This window comes from Equus przewalskii, chromosome 9 (genome assembly GCF_037783145.1).
Source record: "Equus przewalskii isolate Varuska chromosome 9, EquPr2, whole genome shotgun sequence".
Classification (NCBI taxonomy): Eukaryota; Metazoa; Chordata; class Mammalia; order Perissodactyla; family Equidae; genus Equus; species Equus przewalskii.
In genome coordinates, this window is record NC_091839.1 from 60581038 (window position 1) to 60600195 (window position 19158).

The 19158-nt window shown below is 47.0% G+C and overlaps 1 protein-coding gene and 1 long non-coding RNA gene across 16 annotated transcripts in view; one reads left to right on the forward strand and one right to left on the reverse strand.

Annotated features, from left to right (window-relative positions):
* FYN (FYN proto-oncogene, Src family tyrosine kinase) overlaps nt 1-19158 on the reverse strand; it is a 204486-nt gene that overhangs the window by 4781 nt on the left and 180547 nt on the right. For all 15 annotated transcript variants that reach the window (XM_070556836.1, XM_070556842.1, XM_070556838.1 and 12 more), the window contains one exon: nt 7823-7954. In XM_070556836.1, the coding sequence (XP_070412937.1) occupies nt 7823-7954 (132 nt within the window). The remainder of the gene's footprint in view (nt 1-7822; nt 7955-19158) is intronic.
* Nucleotides 10447-11873, forward strand: LOC139073377 (uncharacterized). The gene is made up of 2 exons (XR_011522033.1): nt 10447-11049; nt 11721-11873. It is a non-coding gene; the product is annotated as an uncharacterized lncRNA (long non-coding RNA).

Consider the following 19158-nt stretch of genomic DNA (forward strand, 5'->3'; position numbering starts at 1 on the left):
GCCCCCCGGTACATAGTTGTGTGTCCTTCTAGTTGTGGCATGTGGGACACTGCCTCAGCATGGCCTAACGAGCAGTGCCATGTCCACACCCAGGGTCCAAACCGGCGAAACCCTGGGCCGCTGCAGCGGAGAGCGCAAACTTAACCATTTGGCCACTGGGCCAGCCCCAAGAAGCATCTTTTTATCGTACTCCCAATTGAGGAAACGGACAGGGAGGGAGCATGCTTGGGAATATTTTTCCTTTTTCAGTGGGGAGAAGGGGAGGAGAGAAACAGGAGACAGAAACTTTAAAACACAGCATATGGGCACGTTTTAGGGAAAGGCCGTCATCGAGAGTTTGGGCCTCCAGGTTTCTTGGGGGGAGCTACAACAGAGCCCATTTCCCAACAGGAGGCATGGTCTCCGCCAGCCAGTGGGGTGGCTGTGGGAAGTGCCATGTTCACAGAGTGTGCCCAGGCGTGTCCCCTGGTTCCCAACCTCCACATCCGAGAAGGGGTGCAGGGCTGGGCAGCCGGCAAGCACAGACACACTGCCCAGTTTCACTCCACCTCTGTCCTCTGCCCCCCACCGTGGCAGCACCTGAGCCTCCTGCTCTCCCACTGGAGTCAGTGCGGAAAACGGGCCACTTCCAGGGGCCCCTCTCACAGGGCACAGCTCAGTGGTACTCAGGTCACAGACAACCTGTGGAGCCTGTGGCGTGGGGGTTTCCTTTCAAATTCCCCTTCCCTACATCGTCCACGGGGGCCTCCTGTCATCAGGGACTTCAGGCTTTCATATACGGTCAGTGAGAGCATCATTTCCAGTCGGCCTGCCCAAAGCACTACAGAGATTCCCCGGCCAAATGGACTGTACTTGCTTCCTGCCATTACGACTGTATTACCCTTTCTAAATCATTTCGCTGGCTTCCTCTTGGTTTCTGAATTAAGGTCAACTTTCCAACTCTCACTTTCCAACCCTTCCTCTGTGCAGCTGCCAACAATGTCATTTTCACGTGTGTGTGTTTTCTTTCTCTTCTCTCTTTTTTGTTTTTTCTCCTCCTTTTCTTTTAAACTCTCCCATTCCTCTCGGTTGAGCTACATATTATATCGGTAGTGCCTCCCCTCTTTTCTTTTAGATTCATTAGGGAAGAAGAAAATCCATTTTTGTTGGCAGAGCCACCCTTACTATTCCTGACTTCGCATGTCTCCCTGTGTCTCTCAGCAGGTGACTTGACTTCCCCCGGCCTCAGTTTCTCCATTTGTCACAAAATATCTCAATAGTCACTGTGCTTTTATCTGTTTGAAAAAAAAATGTCTGCTACGAAAGAAGGGCGTTTGCTTTCTGGCTTTCCATTCGTGCAGCTTCCTAGCATGGATCTCAGAGGGCCAGCTCTGCACAGTTGGGGATTTGAGCTCTTCTCTGTTCCAGTTTGCATCTGGATTTGATTAAGGATTGCAAGAACCTGGATTTTTTTGCGCCATGTGAATAATTACGTACTTTAACAATGGGAATGACATTCGGGTTATCAGACATCCAGATTCCTTTTGCACACTAAGCTTTCCATTCAAAGGAAATTATCCTGCGTTGGGCATAAGGCCTCTGTCAGAGGCTCCCCCTTGCTTTTCTGCATAAACCCCGTAAAAAGGCCCTTCTGCTTACTGTCTGTCGAGCAGTGCCGTGCTCGTGACAAGAGGAAGGAGGGCTAAGTTAACGGTGCTTGCCCAGAGACACGTGTGCTCTCAGATCGTCATGTGCTCCAGTTATCTGACTAGGCAGCAACCAGGATGCTTAAGTTAGGTTTTGGTAAAGGATCAAAGCACAAGTTTTGGGCAGAAAGATGCTGATCAAAGAGCAGAGATGAAAGTAAAGCAGTGACCTTGAGAAGGCACAATAATGACTGGGTTTGTTTCTCTTTCCCCATCTTACCAGATAACCTCAGGGCAGCTGTTTTTATTAAGCCCACTGTATTAATACAGACAGAACGACAGCTACTCAGGTACCATAACACACAAAGCTTATTTAAAGTTGATAATACAGTATCATAAAGAACTCCTTTGTCCCAGAAAAGGAGAAGGGAAAAAGAGGGTGAGGGTGCAAGGGAGAAAGGCCATGGAGGTGCGCGGCTGACGAGGAAGAGCAGCGGACGAGGACTAAGCAGAGGAAGGTCCCTCTCGGGCAGTACTCTTGACTTGCATTCTCCTCCTGTCCTCTCACCAGCCACACTGGCCAAGAGAAACCTTGTAGGGGGAGGTGACAACATGACTCCTGGGCACTCCAGGCAGGATTCCCTCTCTGAAGAGAATGCCTTGAGCTGGAAGGAAAAGCCCCAGGGACGGTGGATGGGGGCAGGGAGGGCAGAGGACAGAGCACCCTTAGCTAAGATCAGAGGTCTCATCCTGCTTCCCGTTCTCCTGGCTGGACTGTCTAACCTCTTCCTAACCCAAGAAAAATCTGGTCCTCTCAGTATGCTGGGCACAGCAGGGATAGTGTGCAGGCGACAATGACGGCCTGTTGAACACAGAGGAATAGATGTCCATGGTTCAGGGCTCTAAGGCATCTGAGTGGGGCAGAGGGAGGGTGGGGTGGGACTTCTGATTCTTTAAGGAAGATGCTATAGTTTCACTAATTTCCCTTGCCTCTTCAAGTCATGATCAGGTGCCTGGTGCATTCACGAAAGTCAGTCAGCTGTCACTTGCTAAAAGATTTGAAAGTGCTTCAAATGCATGGATAAATGTGACGTGCTTAAGAGAATGCTCCTGCTTTGCCAGATCCTGCCAAATTCCCAAAGCAGGTGTTTAGTTGGGCGCCAGGGCACAGAATGGCCGGGACATTCTGCATCGAATGGGGCTGGAACATGGAGCTTGAACTGACCATAGGGTCAACTTCCCAGAACAACTTGGAGGACAGAGGCTACCTTGTAGTTGGGAAAATATTCGCTCTATTTACGTGTGGAGATGACGGAATAGAGTTGAAAGGCTTTGCAGGCTATGGGCCAAATTAAAATATCTTGTTTCAAAAACCTCATAGGCATAATCTTTTCTTTTTTTTTTCCTGTGCTATCCACCCATCATCTGCTTACACTTACCGAGAGTTTACTATGGGGGGACACTGTGCTGGACAAGGGGAATACATAAAGGAGCTCCCTTCTCCTTGAAGAGTTCAGAGCTACTGGAAAAGAGAGATACAAAGACAAGGGCTTCAAGAGGTGTCATGGAAGCAAGAGCAGAGGTGACCCATTTGGGCTCGACATGGAGAAGGCTACAGAAAGGAGGGGATGTCTGGGCGGGACGTTGAAGGATTCTGAGGTAGACAGTGGAGCTGAGAAGAGAGACTTGCATGTTCCAGAGAGAGATGTCTTGGTGAGAAGGGTGGGGGAGAGAGAGAAATCATGTCAGATCACGTCACCTACGCAAAGCCCCTCAGGGACTCCCCATCTCACTACGAGTAAAGGCAAAAGCTATAACTACAGAGGTCCTCTCTGATCTTCCCTGGGGCCACTCCGACCCCCTGCTTCCTCTGCTCCAGCCACACTGGCTTCCTGGCAGTTCTTCAGCATTTGGGCTCCGGTTTGCTCTGAAGGAAGGCTCCTCCCCCACATATGGACCTAGCTTAGCCTGGCTTCCTTCAGGTCCTACTCAGATGTTACCTTCCTGGTGAGGGCCTCCCTGGCCATGCTCTCCTCACACCTTCTATCTCCTTGCTCATTTTATTTTTCTCCCTACCTGTTACCACCAGCCCAACACTGAATCTATTTTGCTTATTTATCTTTGTTTATCGTCTCTCTCTTCCAAGAGGAGTAAAAGTTCACAAGGGCAAGATTTTTTGTCTGTTGGTTCACTGCTGTACTCCTGGTGACAGCACAGTCCCTGGCATACAGCAGGTGCTCAATAAATATTTGTGGAAAGACTGGAAGGAAAGAGTTATGAAGCACTGTGCAAAACTAAGGCTTCTGGAGTTTATCTGGAAGACAAGGGGAAGCCATGGACATTTTTAACTTGGACAGTAAGATAACTGGGTCTGTGTTTTCTAGGATAATAACTCTGGTGGTGACAATGATAGAATGGTGGTGGTGGTGGGGACTGGAAGCAGGACGTCCCATGAAGAGGTCATTGCACAAGTGGATGACAGTCTGACATGGGGCAGTGGCAGGGGAGGCAAAGGGGAAAAGAAGGATTTGAAGGGGCAATGATAGCTTAAAATGCGTAGCTCTGGTTTTATGCATCAACTCCAGAAAACTGCTTTTAAGTGTTTTCATTTCCCATGGACAACAATCCATCAGTTCGAAATCAGTTCTAATCTTGGTGCAAAGGATGCTTCTGAACCTTGGCTTACAGAAAAGCAAGCTAGACTGCAATGCTGAGAAGGCATGCGGGTCAGGCTGCTCCTACGGAACCTGTGAAAGGGAGCTGATCTCTGGAAGCAGGTCTGTCTCTGTCACACATCCTGGAGGCAACCTTTTTGTCTGGTCGGGTGAGGCGACTCCTCTCCGCTATCTCCCTGTTCATCTCAGTGTGACATTTCAGTATTGTTTCTTTGGCTTCAAGGCCCTCATTCAATCTGAGATTGTCTTTCTTCCCCTTCTTTTACAAGACTTGCTAACTAATCACCAATGCAATGTTTTACTGTCTCCTCGGGCCCTTTGCCCTTCGTTTGGTCACCCCTCACATACTCCCTTCTAAGCTTTTTCTCTGGTTCTTACTTCCGGACCTTCTTTAGCGCTGGGCAAACAGCTTGGAAAGCTTTCCTAAAGCCCAGCTATAAGTCACCTTGCCCTCCTTCGACCTCCACCCTCACCTGCCAGTCAAAGCACCTTCCCCGTGTGTGAAGGCAACCGAAGGCCATTCTCAGGAATGAAAGAACTCAGAAAAATGTGCCACCACCTACCATTCTTGAAAAAATAATTCCTTGAAAATACACTCTGGCCAGCTGAGAAGTTCCTACAACCAGATGTCAGAATGGAAGTCCTGATGAACAGGGACGGGGCGTCTGTCCTGGGGTACCACGAAGGCACGAGGACTCCATGCGGTAGAGACCTCTGCACACACTGACTGATGTGGCCACACCACAAACATCAAGGATGCAGACAGGAAGGTCCCACCTTTCACAGGGACTTCTGAATGAAGCCTAATGAAACCACCTCTTCCTTAGGAATTGTTATCCTTCATTAAGGTAATAATCCTATAATTGGAATCTCTCTGTAGAAGCTTCTCCCTCAAGAAGAGTACACTGTGAGATTCAGAAGTTCAATTAAATATGATTATAGCTGTCTTTAAAAACAAAAACAAGAAGCACTCACAGCTAGGAACAGGCCTGGAAACAATTTTCTGTGGCTTTCTGTGGGTGAGGAGCAGTTCACGTCACTCCCCCGTGGACACAGCTCCCTGGCCACCACTCCAACCAGCCAGGCCACAGGGGCTCCCCGTGGCAGTGCGCCAGGCCTCTCACGATGGGCTGTGGCCAGCTTCTCCAGCTGCATCTCCAGGAACCTCGCCTCGCAGCCCTCCTCTCCTCAGACTCACTATCCTGTAGCTCTTTGAACTGGCGCCATCCTCCCAGGCCTTGGTGCCTTCCCACATGCCCATCCTTGTCTGGGACCCTCTGCCCTCTTCCTCAGCTCGAGGTGGAAACCCTACTTGCCTTCTTCTCCGTGAAGATTTCCAGGTACAGCACGCTCTCTCTGCCACCCGCATAGAATTAGGGTGGTCATCAAAGCCGCCCGCACATCAGCAGTTGCTCACAGAACGAAACTAAGCCTAATCAAGTGGACTGAGTTCTCATGCCAAACGCCCTTGACATCCTCCCAGGATTCTGGGGGCAAGGCCCCTCTCAGCACCTGTTGTATGTAGATACCTGGATCAGACGCCCCTGACCCCATTACCAGAATTAAGACTTGGGGCCCACAGTGGGTAAATCCAAGTATTCCATCCCTTGAGGGTGATTTCCTCCAATAGTAAATAAATAACAAAAGAGGCCGATTTCTTCCTGGACTTGATGCATATTTTATTTGACTGTAAGCTCCATGAGTGCAGGGACTAAATCTATTTCTTTGCTCACTGTTCTATCCCCAGCACCTGAGACAGTGTCTAGCTCGAGGAAGGGTCTAATCAATGTCTGCTGAGAGGACGACTATCTTATCTGAACTCACTTCTCAGGTAGAGCAAAAAGCCTGGCACAGTTCCCACTTACCCATGCCATGCCCAATGAATGAATCCTAGTCCGAGTCGTAAAATGAGGCCATTTTCTTTATGAGAAAACCAAACTTGGGAAAGCCCTTCCGTCAGCAACATACACCTGCCTTCCTTCTCCCAGCCCCCCCACCCCCGCTTTGTCTCGGCTTCTGTGTGCAACCCTGGGACATAAAAAGCGGCTTTGTGTTACTGCTGGAAGGAAGGGCTTCACAGGAACGCCAAACGGTATTAACCTTTTCTCCCCAAGAGCATTTAACACACCAGGTGACTGTAAACTTGGGCGGATTGGGAAGGAATTAGTGCAAAATTCAGACAATAAAGAGAGAGGGGCCTTCACATCTTCAAAATCCAGAGACCTGCACATGTCCCCCTGGAGAAGCACCTCAGGGACGCCCACGCCGGGCTCCAGGCCCCTCCAGGGCAGCCCTTTCCTCCGGGCTGGCTGGCTTTTCCCGGAGTGTCTGCCCACTGGCGCATGCTGGGAGCAGCAGCGGCCGTGGCATCAATAAAGCTGACTTCCTCCTGCGTCTCTAAATGCTCAGGGCCAGAGCTTCAGAGACGGGACATTTGTCAATTTTGCCTCTGTGCCAACCTGGCTCTCCTAGGAGTCTCGAGGCTACACCGATCCAGAAAGAGATCCTCTTTACTTCTCTGCATTCTCTGAAGATGACCAGAAACAGTCATACAAAATGAACAAAGGGATTACCAATTAATCTGCCCTCGCTGGCTCCTGTGACTGCAAAGATACGATTACAAAGCCAGGATTTGCAAGAGACCTCAATTCCTCATTAATCTCTACTATCGTTTCTATCGCTGCTTTTTTTAAGCTCCTTTCTTAGGCAGGGAATGAGAGGCAGCAATGTTCTTTCTTCTCTCAGTAGTAACTGAAAAATATGTCCTTAACATTTCAGAAAGTGGACTGTCCCTGCGCTATAACCACTAAAGCATGGAGGTGAAATGGCCTGAGTGTACTTTATGCTATCATCTATCTAAAGGAATGAATTTAAGCGTGGAGAACCAAAACCCGTGGTTTCTTTGGAGAGCATGAAATCTGATAATCCAGAAAAACTCCGAGGCCTAAGAATCTCCAAGTTCTTTGCATTCTACTTGCTGCTGTACAGCATATTTCCACTGTTCAGAAGTGGGCAGTGAGCAGCCTCTGAACTGTGCTCCCCATGAGCCTCCGCTCTCCGGCCATCTGGAGCTGGGGCCCGCAGAGGAAACAGGTCCCGGCATCTTTCCGCCAGGTCCACTCCACGGGTCAGTGCTACAGAGTAATCAAAAAGCACTGGGGGCTTTTCTCCTCTTTCCCAGAAGTGTCTGCCAACTCCATTCGGCTGGAGGTTCTGCCACAGACACACATTCCTCCTGAGAGAGCAGAGACTCTACGAGCTGGGGTGGACTGAAGTGTCCGTACCAGCTGCTAATGACATTAATCCTGGCACATAATTCACGGTGGCTGTTTGTCGACATACCACAGTGGCTCCCAGTTCTGCTTTTCTCTGGCTCTCCTAAATACCTGTTCACATTCTTCAAACTCGGGCTTGGTAGAAAGCTGAGGATGGGGCTTAGAAGGCAAACGGGGTGAGGTTCCCCCAAGTGGTGCTGGAAGAGCATGCCATCGGAGGCGCACTCCTGCTGGGCCCTGCTCTTACCTGGGTACGGCACTCTCCCTTTGGTGACCAGCTCTGTGAGTAAGATTCCAAAAGACCACACGTCAGACTTGATTGTGAACCTCCCGTACAGGGCTGCTTCAGGGGCCGTCCACTTAATGGGGAACTTTGCACCTGCAGGAAGAACAGCTGGTTACTGGACAGACAGAGCGCATTGCGCTGGGTACGGGCTGGGGAGGGAAAAGCACTCGGAAGCTGCTTTCAGGCAGCAGGTTCAGAGAGGATGATGGACAGGGCGTGAAGCAAGGAACGGACGGACTAGGACTGAGAAGCTTGGGTCTAGTCCTCGCTCTGCGACCTTAAAGCCAGTTTAACTTTAATTTTCAGATCAAAGGGTTGGACTTCAAAGTCCCTGAAAGCTCTGGCTTCTAGAACTTGAATCTTGGACCATATTGAATGTCATAGGTTTGCTCTGGAAGTCGGGCTGACCTGTGATTTAGGAAACTAATTTAGATATTTTTTGTTTTGCTTTGAAATTATATTTTAATAAATACACATATTGGATCATAATGCTACTCTTATGGGTCCTTGAGTATATAAAGCCATATTTGCTCTGATCGAGGGGCATAAAAATCAGATCGAATCCCCAGGCTTCTCCCAGGGTGAAGACAGTTTGCTTTGGCCCCTGTGTGATGTTGAAATGGGCTATATTCTCCCGAGGCCTCCCACACCCAGAGCAGAGAAAGGATTTAGCCTCTGGCTCCTCCTCTCCCTACGTGCTCTTTCTTCCCTCCACCCTTCCCCCTGATAGTGACTATCTTTAATTCCAGGATAGTTTCTTCTGCACTGTATGAGCCCTAACTTACTCCCTACCTATCTCCTACCAGCCACAGAGGGTACAATGTAATGCCTGTTTTTAAAAAGCAGTCTTGCTTCAATGACTGTCTTATGAGTCTCTGATTTCTCGATACCAAGGAGCGTATTCATGCCAAAGTCAGTAGAATCTTTTCTTTCAAATTTCTCCCATCATTAAAAGAATCCTCTCTCCAATCCAAAAGGAAGGGTGCGGTCCACACTGCCCTTTACAAGGCTAGATGTGTGAACAGGGAATTAAAATGGACTCAGCAGCCTCTGCTCTCACACATCAGGCTGAGCAATTATAAAGCAGTTCCAGATATTTCATTGAACAAACTAAAAGGAAAACACAAGGAATTTTTATTATGGATATAAATACAATTATATGCTTAAAGCGTGTTAATTTTACTTAGGAGCTCCTAAAAAAATACCATACAAAGGCCGACAAAATCAGAAACTTTCATAGTATTTTCTAGGAAATGTGCAAAAGTGGAAATGATTAAAATCTTTAAATTAGCATGGTTTTAATAACCAGAGGTATGATAAATCACCATAATTAGATTTTTGTTTTAAATACAGTATATGACAACATCTTTAGCAAATCTATCCTGGCATTTTCTGGCAATATAATTTTCCTTTCCATCTCTTCTACGCCAGTGTGAAATGAAATAATAATAATAAAAAATCCTGCTATTTCATTATACGGCAGCTCACATTAACACTGGAGCAGAAAAGTTATCCTATAGTTTTCTTTTCCTTTTATGCATTGAGTTATTTTTAATTAGCCATGTTCTCAAGCATATTATTTATATCTTTCCTTAAGTGTTACATGATTCCACACAAGGCCTGGTATTCTCTCAAAAGTCATTTTGTTTTTAAAGTTTCTTTCAAAGCATTCTTCTCACACGTCCTATCCTCCAGCATTCTGTTCACGCAGCTTTGGACTCTGAGCCGCTGGGATTAATGCAATAGATTTTCCTCAGTGTCGAGAGCAGGCTTTGCCCTGGAACAAACCTCAGCTGGAGTTCTCTTATTTCAGAGAATTAAAGGTATATTAAATTCATTCCTATTTAAACCATCTCTGGAGTCAAATGGCTTGGAAATCTATGTCCATCTCTGAAGCAAACAGAACATTTTTCTCCCCCGTGCAGAAACAAATCCTGCAAATAAAATGACAAGAAAAAGAAGCCTTTCTTCCTTTCTTGGAATCGCTCAACATTGGTGACGGGGTGTGTGCTGCTGAAAGTAAACTATTCGAAATTTGGATAAAGTCATTTTGGATTTTCCCAGAGAAGATTTCATAATTGTGGATTTTAAAAAAATAAACACATGTCAATATGTCAGCCAACTGCACTAACCTGCTTTACTATTTTCTCATTATATCACCTACAACAAGAATTATATAAATGTTCAAAAAATAAGTGAAAACAAAGGCTATTAAGGATCTCTGATAGGAAATCATTTATATATATGTTCTTTGACTTATTAGCACGAGCTTACTTAAATTTCTTTTGTATTAGTTTGCTTTCTAAGATAAGCAATGTATTTACACCTAATACAGTTTGGAGGGAAAAAACATGAGGAATGTTTTTGTCCAATTTCACCCACTTCTTTTCGTCTTAAAATGGCAGCCACTGTTGACAAAAGAAGCTTCTTTAAAGATAATTCATATTTTCCTTTTCAAGGAAGACAAAAGGTTAATAAATTAAAGCAGTGATAAGCTAGTTGTTAATCATTAACTTAGTTTCAACATAAGAACTGATCGATCGATCCTCACTCTTCTACTCATCTCATTACCTCTATTTCCTCTCCTCTTGGTTCCCCACCTCCTGAGGGTGTGGATGCAGCTCTGAATGGGGGAGAGCTCACCGGGGGTTTTCGGAAGGGATCTTTGCAAACGGATATGCAGGTTGCACATTGCAAACCCCAGTCCATGAGAACAGCGTCCCTAAGGCTGTCCAGTATACGACCTATACAATCCCATGGATGGCCCTGCCGGGGGCTGTGATGGGCTCTATCCTTGGGTGAAGTTAGGAAAGCTCAGAAACCCGGAAGAAAGGGTCTCCTGGGTGTAAACATCACCTTTTCCTTGAAAATAAAGTTCTGACCCCTCAGATTTTTTCACAGATATCATGGCAGGCATAAAGTTAGGATCAAAGTTGTCTTCTAAGCAGTACGGATTGGTGGAAAAAAGCAGATGCTGTCAAGAGACCCACCCTACGATGAACTTGGTATTGTGATGTGACTGGCTGATTCACCCTTCTTGAAATTCTCATTTGGGAGCAGGATTCAGATGCCAAAGCCATTTCCTCTCCTCTGCACTTTATTGGAGGAAAGCTGGCAAACTACGCAGGTATGATGGATGACCCGCGTCACTGACATCACGGGCTCTGAAGGACATGGTAACACTCAAGGTACTGTTCAATGTTTACATGAACTAAAAAAATAAAGGAATTAGCATCACCCCAGTTTTTATTCCTTACTGAATTACTTTAACAGTTAGGACTCTTTGAAGCCAACAGACAAAGGCCATACATAATACATATGTATTTGTGTATGGACTGGAAAGCATCTTTTCCTGTGAATGTTTTCTAGGCAGTGTTTACAGATTTTACCAACCTCCCAAGCTAAACTCATTGCTGAAAGTTTGACCTGGTGCTATCACTGGGACCTGTGTCCTGGAGCCACCAGACAGGTAGAATATCTCTGTATTTCAGTCATTTATCCCCTGGAATAGCACAGAGGACCAGTGAGCCTTAGGCTGAATCATTTTCTGTGGTGAGTAAACACACTAGTGTTTTAAATAACAGTTTCTTACATACATCTCATTCCTGTTCTCTAAAGTCTGTTGAGATGTGAAATAAGCCAGTGGTAACAACACGGGTCTTACTCGCTCCCCTGGCTTCAACGACCATCCGACTCCAGTGACGCCTGTGTTTGTATCACCACGTGGCACCCCCTCCGTCTCGAGTTCCTGACCGGTAGAACCAACTCCCCAGTCAATGTCTCCATTGGGAGGTCTCAAATAGCCTCTCATATACGACATCCAAAATTCATCTTCCCCACAATTCTGCTGCTTTTTCAGGGTTTGCTGCCTTGTGAACTACCTAGAGGACGATACCAGGATGCTGAGAATCTTCCTCATCTGGATGCTGTGTCTATTTGTGCATCACTGTGCACTTGGATAGCAGCACAGGGCCCGCCTGGAGAGGGAGCTCAATAAATCTTTACTGAGTCATCTTGTGTCCCGGCCGCTTTATCATCCTCCATGTTGAGTCTACTTCACACCCTTGAATGTGTCCATTTCTCTTCATCTTCACTACCCTCGCTCTAGTGCCCACTTGTTCACTGTCACCTGCCTGGACTCCTGCAATGGCCTTCCAGTTGGGCCCCCAGGCACGATCTGGTCCCTCCTGCCTACTTCTCCAGCATCTTCTTGTTATCCTGGGCCTCTCTTCCTCTGCTCCCCTCCCTACCCCAACCTCTCCACTGACCTTCTCTGACTGCTCCTACCTGCTGCAGGGCCATGGGACAGGCTGTTCCCTTTGCCAAAGGTCCCCACCCTACTCCCAGCTCATGGCTATCTCCTGCTCCTCTGTTCTTGGCCTAACTGTCCCTTGCAGAGGGAACCTTGCCTGAGCACTAAGACTGGGGGAGGTTCCTCAGCTCTGCGCTGCCAGAGCACTTTGTCCTTTGTAGCTGTTACTCTTCAAGTACAATGAATACAACAGTTGTCTGCATGGATCTCTCTCCAGAGACAGATACTGTCCCTGAGGGCAGGAGCATGCCTTTCTGGATGGCCACCGTATCTCCAGTACTGAGCCTAGCACACAGAAGACACTCGATACAGAGGTGTTGAATGAATGCCTGAGTAACTGGACAGCTGATCAGCCCTTCCTGCCTTCCTTTCCAGGCTGAACAACCTTGGTTCCTTTTGGGGCTTATTCTCAGTTCCCTGCTGTTTGTCCTCAGTGACCAGTGTCACTGTCTATCTCCATCTGGATGCCCTTTTAAGGGCTGAACAACCACCAACTAGTAGAAAAACATCTGCCAGACACTAATGAAACTTAAAAATACCTGGAAAATCATACGTTTTTAGTGCCAAATGAAGTGTGTTCAGATCCCCTTTGGGTCTGAGTGAATCCATCTGACGTGGAAGGAGCCCCAGACTTTGCTCTGTGAGGATCATGGGGCCCAGTTCACTGGAGTGCAGCTACGGTGTTACATCAGCAGGAAGACAAGGTGGCCAGAGGCACTGGGAGCATTCATGGCCAAAGAAAGTGGAAATCCTTTTCTAAACAGACTGGGAAGGAAGGAGGTCACTGGACGCCAATCATCCACCCTCATGCGGCCCTGGTCTTTCTCATTTAAAACAAGGTTAACAATCACCCATGCTTCAAGTAAAAGAAAGGAGAGGGTTGTAGATTTATTCACTTATCAAAGTTTGTCCACAAAACAACAACAAAAAACCCCACTACTGCTGGTCCGGTTTTGTTTTCTCTTTTCCTACCATAAGTAATTCCGGACTTTCCCCCATGTGCCTGGCACTGTCCTTAGTGCTGGGGATACAACCGTGACCTCAACTCCAGCTCTCATGGAGCTGGCAGCTTGGTTGGGGAAGGAGATAAAACAAATGAGTGGCCATTATATATGTCAGACGCTGGCAAGTGCTAGAAAGAACAATAAAATGGGCTACAAGGACAGATCTGTGGGGCTTTGCAAGCCACACTAAGGACTCTGGATCCCATCCTACGTGTGATGGGAAGCCACTGGTGCTCGTGAGCGGAAGTGTGATGACATCCTACCTCATTCTCTCTCCTTGTCTTTAAAACTTGGAAGGTAACATATCACTACTTTGATAACAACTTGCGATGAGATAGAATGTGAAAAGCATTTTGACTTTTCAAAATTCTTGAAAAGCACCACGACATTTCAAGGCCCACGGGTGTCTATTCACAATTAACAATTGGGTAGGTTATGCTTCTATTGTCACTTCTGTCATCATGTTTATTTAACTAGTGGTTCTAGTCACATTGGTGCTATTTTAGCACACTTTTCACAATTGAATAATACTAATAATCTCAGGAACAAAGGAGTAACACTTAACATACTCTAACACTTTGCAATGCTCAAACTTTTCTATAAAGAAGTGAATGATCTTGTCTGAGTTTCTTCCTCCCTGGTGCTCTTCCTTTCCTTCCAAGCACTTCTTGTCTCTGCTGCAGGCTCCTCGTCATTCCCCGACTCTAATTCCGAGTGTCTGCCAGGCCTCAGGGCTGCAGACTCTTCTCCCTCTGCCTGTTTCTTTGGGGACACACCCTCTCTCATGACTAACCCTGCCCACCGCCTCCACGGAACGAGGCTGGATGCGGATGCCCTAGACACACTCTGTCTCTCATCCCAAGTCTTGGCGCTTGATTTGCAAATGCCTAAGGGCAAAGGCCTCTGGGGGGTCTCCCACTTTTATCTGAAATGTGGCAACTATGAATCTAAACTTATTTTTTCACCAAATCATCTTACTATGAAGACATTTTATTATAAAGGAGATTCTTGTACTAGGTGGAAAATTTTACTAAATGACTGACTTATAAAGTATGTTCTCACTTTAATATTTAAGGATATAAACGGAGTCCACCCCTCCCTTTTTTTTTTTTTTTTTGCAAGGAAGGTTTTGCCCCGAGCTAACATCTGTTGCCAATCTTCCTCCTTTTCTGTCCTCCTCCCCAAAGCCCCAGTACAGAGTTGTATATTCTAGTTATAAGTCGTTCTAGTTCTTCTTTGTGAGCTGGTGCCATAGCATGGCAACTGGCAGACAGGTGTTGTGGTTCCGCACCCAGGAAGTGAACCCAGGCCGCCGAAACGGTGAGAGCCCAAACTTTAGCCCCTAGGCCATCAGGGCTGGCTCCAAGGTCCCTTTTTTTTTTTTTTTTTAAAGATTTTATTTTTTCCTTTTTCTCCCCAAAGCCCCCCGGTACATAGTTGTGTATTCTTCGTTGTGGGTTCTTCTAGTTGTGGCATGTGGGACGCTGCCTCAGCGTGGTCTGATGAGCAGTGCCATGTCCGCGCCCAGGATTCGAACTAACGAAACACTGGGCTGCCTGCAGCGGAGCGTGCGAACTTAACCACTCGGCCACGGGGCCAGCCCCTCCAGGGTCCCTTTTTTTACAATCCCTTTTCTGGGAGTCAGATCATCGTTCTGCCAGGCTTCAAGGTGGAGAAGCTGGAAGCCAGCTGGGCCTTCTCCCCTTCCTTAAACCTCGCATCTAGTCTGTCACCGAGGCCTCTTGTTTCCCTCTTTGACAAGTCCCTCAGATTTGCCCTCTCTTGTTTAAGCTCTCTGCCAAAACTTGGTTTGGGTCCTCATCCTTCTGTTAGGTCCTCCTGCCATCAGCTCAGTGCCCTGCCTTCAGGTCACTGTCCTTCCAACTAATTACTTTAAACTTCAGCTTCTTAATGGGTCCCCCTCACCAACCAGAGCGGGCTCCCTACTGCATGAAGTCAAAATCCCCCACCTGGTTTTCGCAGGCCTGGTTTTCATGTATCTAGTCAGCTTTGAATCCTGCTAGCCCAAACGCACAGTCAATCCAGTCCAGTGTGCTTTCCCATAACCTGGACCCTGCACTTGGCACAATCATACTTGCTCCTTCTACATTAGCTTGTTCTAGCTGCCTTCTCTCCTTCCACCTGCTTAGCTAAAGCCTACTCAGTCAAGTCCCACATCCCTCCTGAGGTCACGTGTGATTACTCCAGCCTTCACTGATCCCGCCAGGGCATGTGGAGTCAATGCTCTAAATAACGGTTTAATGCTTGACAGTAGGAGCTACCACAACAGCTAAACATACATTGAGTGCTTGCAAAGCGTCAGACATCACGCTAAGCGCTTTAGACATAGGAGGTAGATACCGGTAATAGTGCTGTTCCACAGATGAGAAAACCGAACACAGAGAGGTAAGAGAGATGCCAAAGACACGTGGCAATGGGGGACCTGGGATATGAACCTTGGTTCTATGCCGTTCTACCCTATGGCGCCATGCCCATGTCTCCAACATGTCTTTCCACTAGTTTTACATGTGCTATTTTTTATCTCCTTAAATAGAAAGTGAATCCTTTGATGCTGGAGACCACATTTTATACTTATATTCTTATATTCCTCCAGACTACCTTGACTAAGGCTGGTTAAACAGCAACTGCTCAACAAATGCTTTAACTGGCTAAGGGGTCAACCCAGCAATTTATCCAACACTCTGATGGCCAAAGAAATTCTCTTGCTTTACACAGATTTGATCAAGCAAACAAAGAAAAGAGTGACAACACCACAGTGCAAAAAATTAATAATTATCTTCACCCTTAGAGTAATAGGTATAAAATCATCCTTACCATACTCCAGACAGTCTGACTGATGCTCTTGGTTTTTAAGTGAAAACAGGATGACCAGCTAAATTCATTAAGTCAGAATAGCTCATCCTTGCCCCTAGGCACTGTTCTAGTTAATGAAGGTCCCTACCCCTAGGGGCCAGCCAACCTGTTTTCTGCTCCCTCAAATAGAAACAGTTCTTACTTGATTCAGTTACTTACTGTATTTTATGCATCTTCATGCATTAAGATGATGGCAGCGGCATTTCAAATGCTCAAATGAAGACAGCAGAAACTCGCTCCAAGTCTACTTCCTGCACTAAGCATATGTAAGCTGGCCAGAGAACAGGGAGCAAATGCTCTTCAGTGACGATGCAAAGAGGCCCACCTGCGGGCTGAGTTGGGATCCAGGGGTCATTTGCAGAAGGCCTAGGGCAGTCATTTAGGAAAGGAGCTTCAGAATCAGGCAGACCTGGGCTTGCACATTGGATTTGCTGGGTGACCTTTTTTTTGCTGAGGAAGATTCACCCTGAGCTAACATCTGTGCCAATCTTCCTCTATTTTGTACATGGGTTGCCACCACAGCATGGCCGCTGACAAGTAGTGTAGGTCTGTGCCTGGGAACCAAACCGGGACTGCTGAAGTAGAGTGTGCCAAACTGAACCACTTGGCCACAGGGCTGGCCTCTGCTGGGTGACCATTTAAAGCCTCCCTCAGTCTCAGTCTCTTTGTCTGTAAATTGAGGAGGATGATAACCTCATAAGACTGTGGTGAAAATTACAAGTAATGTACGGGGTTTAGCACAGCATTTGGCACCTTGTAATAGCTAAATAAATGCAAGCTATTATTTCATTTGGATAGTAAGGCAAAGGCACTGAGTTGCATCAGGTTAGCCAAAGCTCTCCAAACTTTAAGAAGGGAAAGAGGATGAAGAAAACCCAATACACTCATCACTCAATCACTGAGAACTTACGGAGTGTCCAGTTAGTCCCCAGCACAGAGGGAGGGACTCCTGAGAAAACAAAGCATAGGTCACCTCCTGCCCCGGTGCTTTCCAGGCAGCTGGGGAGACAGAGTTCACATAACCCAACAGAGAGCTAAATTGAGGCTGGTTTTAGGAAGAAGACAGCTCAGGAGAGAGGGGAAAGAGGAAGTGCACAGGGAATGGAGGCTCTGGGTAGTGGTGGCCACATCCAAATGCTGCAGTGTGACCCATGGTTCTCTCTGGGTGAGGCTCAGGGTGGCACCAGGACAGGCCTGGGTGGGGCCCAGCTCACATTACAGGGTCTGGGTGTAGAGCTGGGCTGTTAAGGCTTTTTTTTTTTTTTTTCCTGGTGACCAGGCCAATTCCATAGCTCTGTCTCAGAAAATATCCCCTTTGGCTAAAAATCTGGGCCAAGGTGGAGAAGGCAAAGCCAGTGCAGAATACAAGAAGCCAAATCCTTCCTACAGAGAATACAAGTGGTGCCGTAAGAGCATTTCCAAGGAGGAAAGGCATTAGCATCAACAATAGACACTGGTTTTCTGAACCAAAGATCCATCTAGAGCCCTCTTCAATTATGAAGCCACAAACTCTGCAAATTACTACATTCAGTATTAAATAATGCTCAATACTTCAACTTTGAAGTTATCCGGGAGAATAAAGGAAAAGAAATCATGAACTAGGCCAGTAACAGGAAGCTGATTATGTGGTGGTAGAGGGGTGACAAGGCAGGACTAGGAAAGGATATCCTGTGAAAGACGTAAAATCAAAGCTGACCTGACCTGCAACTCTGTGGTTATTCAAAGAAAGCAATGACTTCGAACTCAACAAAACCTGGCAAAGCAAACTCAGAATTTTCACACTAGGCCCAAGGAACGACTTTCGAATTTGCCAAACGTGTCTGGAGTCATACAACTGTGTGTTTTGCAGTTATTCCTGGTGACATATTCTGCTGAAACTTCTACTTTAAGTTCACAAGGTTTTAGCACCATGTTTTAAAAAGAAAAACAAATGAAAACTAAGCGGTACAGTGGAGTGAGATGATATTCCATCTGAAATGCATACGGTCAGCAGGGTGTTTGAGAAGGAAGGAGACAGGGAGTAGAGAGGATGTGGGTGGAGGAGGGGTGAGTGCAGGCAAGGAAGACAAAAACCAAGGACCAGGGGCAGAGCCTGAACATATTGCAAAGACAAGGGTTGATTAGCCAGGCATAGATCCAAGGTCTGGTGTAGCGGAATCCATGGAAGGAATATTTAGGCTAAGAGGGGTGAGCAAAGTTCCAAGGGGAGCCCAAAATCGAGGACCCGACATAGAAGGGGTGGAAGGTCCATCAGTGGGTATTGAAAACCTAATCAGGACAACCAGAGGACAAAGAGGAGCAAACCCGGGCACCAGGGAGAAGGGGGGCACCAGTCGTGGGAAGGAAAGACGGGCAGATGAACCGTGCAGGAGCATGACAGTCTTCCGAGGAGAACAGAAAGCAGGCTGTGACATTTCTTCTACACATTTATGGGGGAGTCAGAAGGTGGGGGGAGGATGCTCTGGGCTGCTTGCCTTTCTCCATCACCCTCCTCCCAATGGTGACCAATGACAACCCAGGATAACTGTCACTGGCAACACAGAAGTAAGGAATGAAATTAATGAGCATCTCCTGAAATCATGGGTATTTGATGCTTTACTCAGGAAGGAAATCTAAAAATCACCAAGAGGACTTTCCCTGAAATGCAGACTGTGTTGGCAGCACCGGTTTAAGCAGCTGCCTTGGGTGGAGTGAGGGAAGGAGGAACCCTGCTTGCTCTTCTAGAACACCAAAGCTCTGACTAATTCCAATTATCCTTCCAGCTTTCCAAGAGCCAAAAGGGAAGCAATGTCAGAATGAAAATTCTGATTCACAGCCCCAGTAGGATGGACGCTACCTCTGTGGACTTTTATCCGGAACAAAAGGCAAGAAAGCTGTGTACAGAGCTTGGTAACCATCTGCACGCTGCTGTTGAGGATGGTGAGAACTCAGACCTAAGTCATAAACAGATGTCCTGGATGCAGCTCAACACAGAAATGATTCCAAGAATCCAGCCACCCCCAGAAGGGGCAGTGGGCCTGGGTTAGTCTGACTTCATGCCACAAAGTATGCTAGGCAGCAAGGACCAGCAGCGGGGTCGGAGACGCTGCTTGGGAACAGCTGGGGTC